Genomic DNA, 2500 nt, shown 5'->3' with positions numbered 1-2500 from the left:
ATGGCCTCCTCCAGGAACGAGGGGAGGGAGTATTCCCCCTTGAGGTGAGTCACGACCAGGTGAGTTCGGTCGTGCTTTGCGAGGTTGAGGGGACGGGTGCTGTGGACGGGTGCACGGAGAGCTTGGGGGGTATAGAGGCCCCGGAGACCCTTGTGGGGACACGAATCCCCAGTGTGGTTGTCTCTGTGTGTGTGGTGCAAGGTGTGAGTGCGTCCCCGTGTGTGGAAGCGACCCCGTGTGTGAGTGGTGTGGTGGCGATGGTGCCAGAGTGCGTGCTTCCCAGCACGCCGGGTGTGGATGGGGCACCGTGTGTGAGTGAGGCCGTGTGTGTGAGTGAAACGGCCAGTATGAGTGAGGCACCACGTGTGAGTGGTGTGGTGGCGATGGTGCCGGAGTACGTGCTTCCCAGCACGCCGTGTGTGGATGAGGCACGGAGTGTGAGTGAGGCACCGCGGGTTAGTGCCCCCGCGTGTGTGGGTGAGGCACCGTGTGTGGAAGAGACCGCGTGTGTGAGTGTCGCCGTGTGTATGAGTGAGGTACCGCGGGTGAGTGCCCCCGCAGGTGTGGATGAGGCACGGAGTGCGAGTGAGGCACCGCGGGTGAGTGCCCCCGCACGCGTGAGTGAACGGCCGTGTGCAAGGTCGCTGTGTGCCAGGGAGACCGTGTGTGTGAGAGAGCGGTATGTGAGGGAGATGTCGGTTGGCATGCGGGAGCACGCAGCCGCATCTCCCGGTGTGAATGTGGAGTGGACTGTGTGCGTCGTAACACGCAGGTGTGCGTGGGTGGAATGGAGGCGACGACGGAGACATGTGAGTAAAGAAAGCCGAGTAGCGGCTGTAGCTATTTCGGGGACCGTGCCGGGTTCACCCAGCAGTGAGCACGAGGTTCGTGTTGTGCAACGCACGAGACCACCACGTGCTCGCTTGCGAGAGTGAAGTCCCGGTCCGGAAACGCACGCGGTGGATTTGCCGATCCCGCGGACGGACAAAGTTTAGGCAGGTAAAGGGATTTGGACCGGACGGGTTCTCCACGCGATCGTGTGTGTTAAGCTCCAACGGGCAAAGCACATGTGTTCGCGTGGGGAACCCCTCGAGACGTGGGGCTTGTTTTTTTTATGCGCACGGTGACGTCATGGCTGCACGTGGGGTTGGAATCCGGCAGGAGGGGTATCTCTGCCGGATGGTCCCGTCCAAGGAGGGACGAGGAACACGTGCAGCTGCATGACGTCACGGGCAGGTGCAAAGTGCGCGAGCTCTGAGTTGCCGCGCAGGTGCTGCGCATGGAAAAAAAAAAAAAAAAAAAAGCAAGCCTCACTTTCGGGTGTACAGGATTCCTGGGCAAGGGGTGAAAGACCCCCTTGACCCTGGGCACAGGATGGAAACTAGTTAGGGGGAAGGGTTAGCTTAGTTAGACCGACTTCATGGGGCAGGGGTAAGTCCTCATGGAGTCCGTGGAATGGACTAGTTAGAGGGATTGTAGCCAGATTTAGGTTGGGAAATAAAATGATTTATTTTGGAGACAGAGACAGACTTTGGATGTGTAGTGGGGACGTAGTTTAGCTACGTAGTGTTAAAAGGAACATGCTGTAGTTTAAGGGACGACGTGGGAGCACGAGTTAGTTAGGGGATGTAGTTAGGAGGATGACAGAGTTCAGCGGTGTGTGTGTTGAAGAGTTGGTGAGTTATGAGGTGGAGGCATGTGCTTGGTGAGTGAGTGAGGCCAGCGGGTCTGTGTGTGTGGAGTGAATGGGGAATGCATGGTGCGATGAGTGATTGGGGGGAGGAGTGACTCCCGCCCAAGGGACCCCGGGGTCAGTGTAGAGTGAGTTAGCTGGGTTAGTCAAATTTACAAAATGAAGGTCGTTTTGTTGTTGGTGGGAAAGTAGGCTCGAGACCCATTTGGAGGGGTGCAGGAGCCCTGTTGACGGGCTTGGGAGCGTGGCTGCGAAAGGTGAGTATCGCTGAGTGGGTACCCCGGGCACCAGGCTAGTCGGCCGCGGTAGGCCATGGGCCCATGGGGGGCCGGGATAGAGTAGTGGGCACGGGTGCGCCTGCTTGGTGCGGGGGCCCGGGGCGCCATTAGCCGCGTGGGCAGTGTTGTGTGCACGGGTGACCCTCGGAAAGGGGCCCGGGAGGCCGGCCTGCCACGTGTGCGTTTCAGGGGAGGTGCCATGGGGGGCACTCCCCGGTGTTAGGGAGCTGGTAGGCTCGGAGGCAGTGTAGTGCCCGGGGGTGCCATAGCGGGAGATTCGGCAGAGGGTCGTGCCTGCCGGAGGGAGCCACGTGTCCCAGCCAGGAGACCGTGTGAGGGCACGGAGAGAAAATTGGGGGGTGAGGCCCGGAATTGTGAGGACACCAACACAGGCGACGGGAATCTGGGTTGATAGAACCAATAGTTTAAGCGAGAGGCGCTTGTTGAAAGCCCCGGGGTAGTTTAACAGTTAAATGGTTAGGGTAGATTAGGAGATGTACCCCTCCGCACCATCCATCCCCTCGCTCTC

The 2500-nt window shown here is 59.5% G+C and overlaps 2 protein-coding genes across 5 annotated transcripts in view; one reads left to right on the top strand and one right to left on the bottom strand.

Moving 5' to 3' along the window:
• Positions 1-2500, bottom strand: part of LOC147024223 (partitioning defective 3 homolog) — a 206709-nt gene that overhangs the window by 59784 nt on the left and 144425 nt on the right. The window lies entirely within an intron of this gene.
• Positions 1-2500, top strand: part of LOC147024225 (uncharacterized) — a 5398-nt gene that overhangs the window by 2277 nt on the left and 621 nt on the right. Inside the window, exons 1-2 of the mRNA XM_085883897.1 lie at positions 1-417; positions 562-2500. The exon at positions 1-417 is cut by the window's left edge and continues 2277 nt beyond it; the exon at positions 562-2500 is cut by the window's right edge and continues 621 nt beyond it. Of these exons, the coding sequence (XP_085740023.1) occupies positions 1-417; positions 562-935 (791 nt within the window). The 3' untranslated portion in view covers positions 936-2500. The remainder of the gene's footprint in view (positions 418-561) is intronic.

This window comes from Eptatretus burgeri, chromosome 6 (genome assembly GCF_056783735.1).
Source record: "Eptatretus burgeri isolate ZD-2024b chromosome 6, Ebu_testis_v1, whole genome shotgun sequence".
Classification (NCBI taxonomy): Eukaryota; Metazoa; Chordata; class Myxini; order Myxiniformes; family Myxinidae; genus Eptatretus; species Eptatretus burgeri.
Note: the sequence above shows the minus strand (reverse complement) of the source record. Positions and strands in the feature narration are given on the sequence as shown.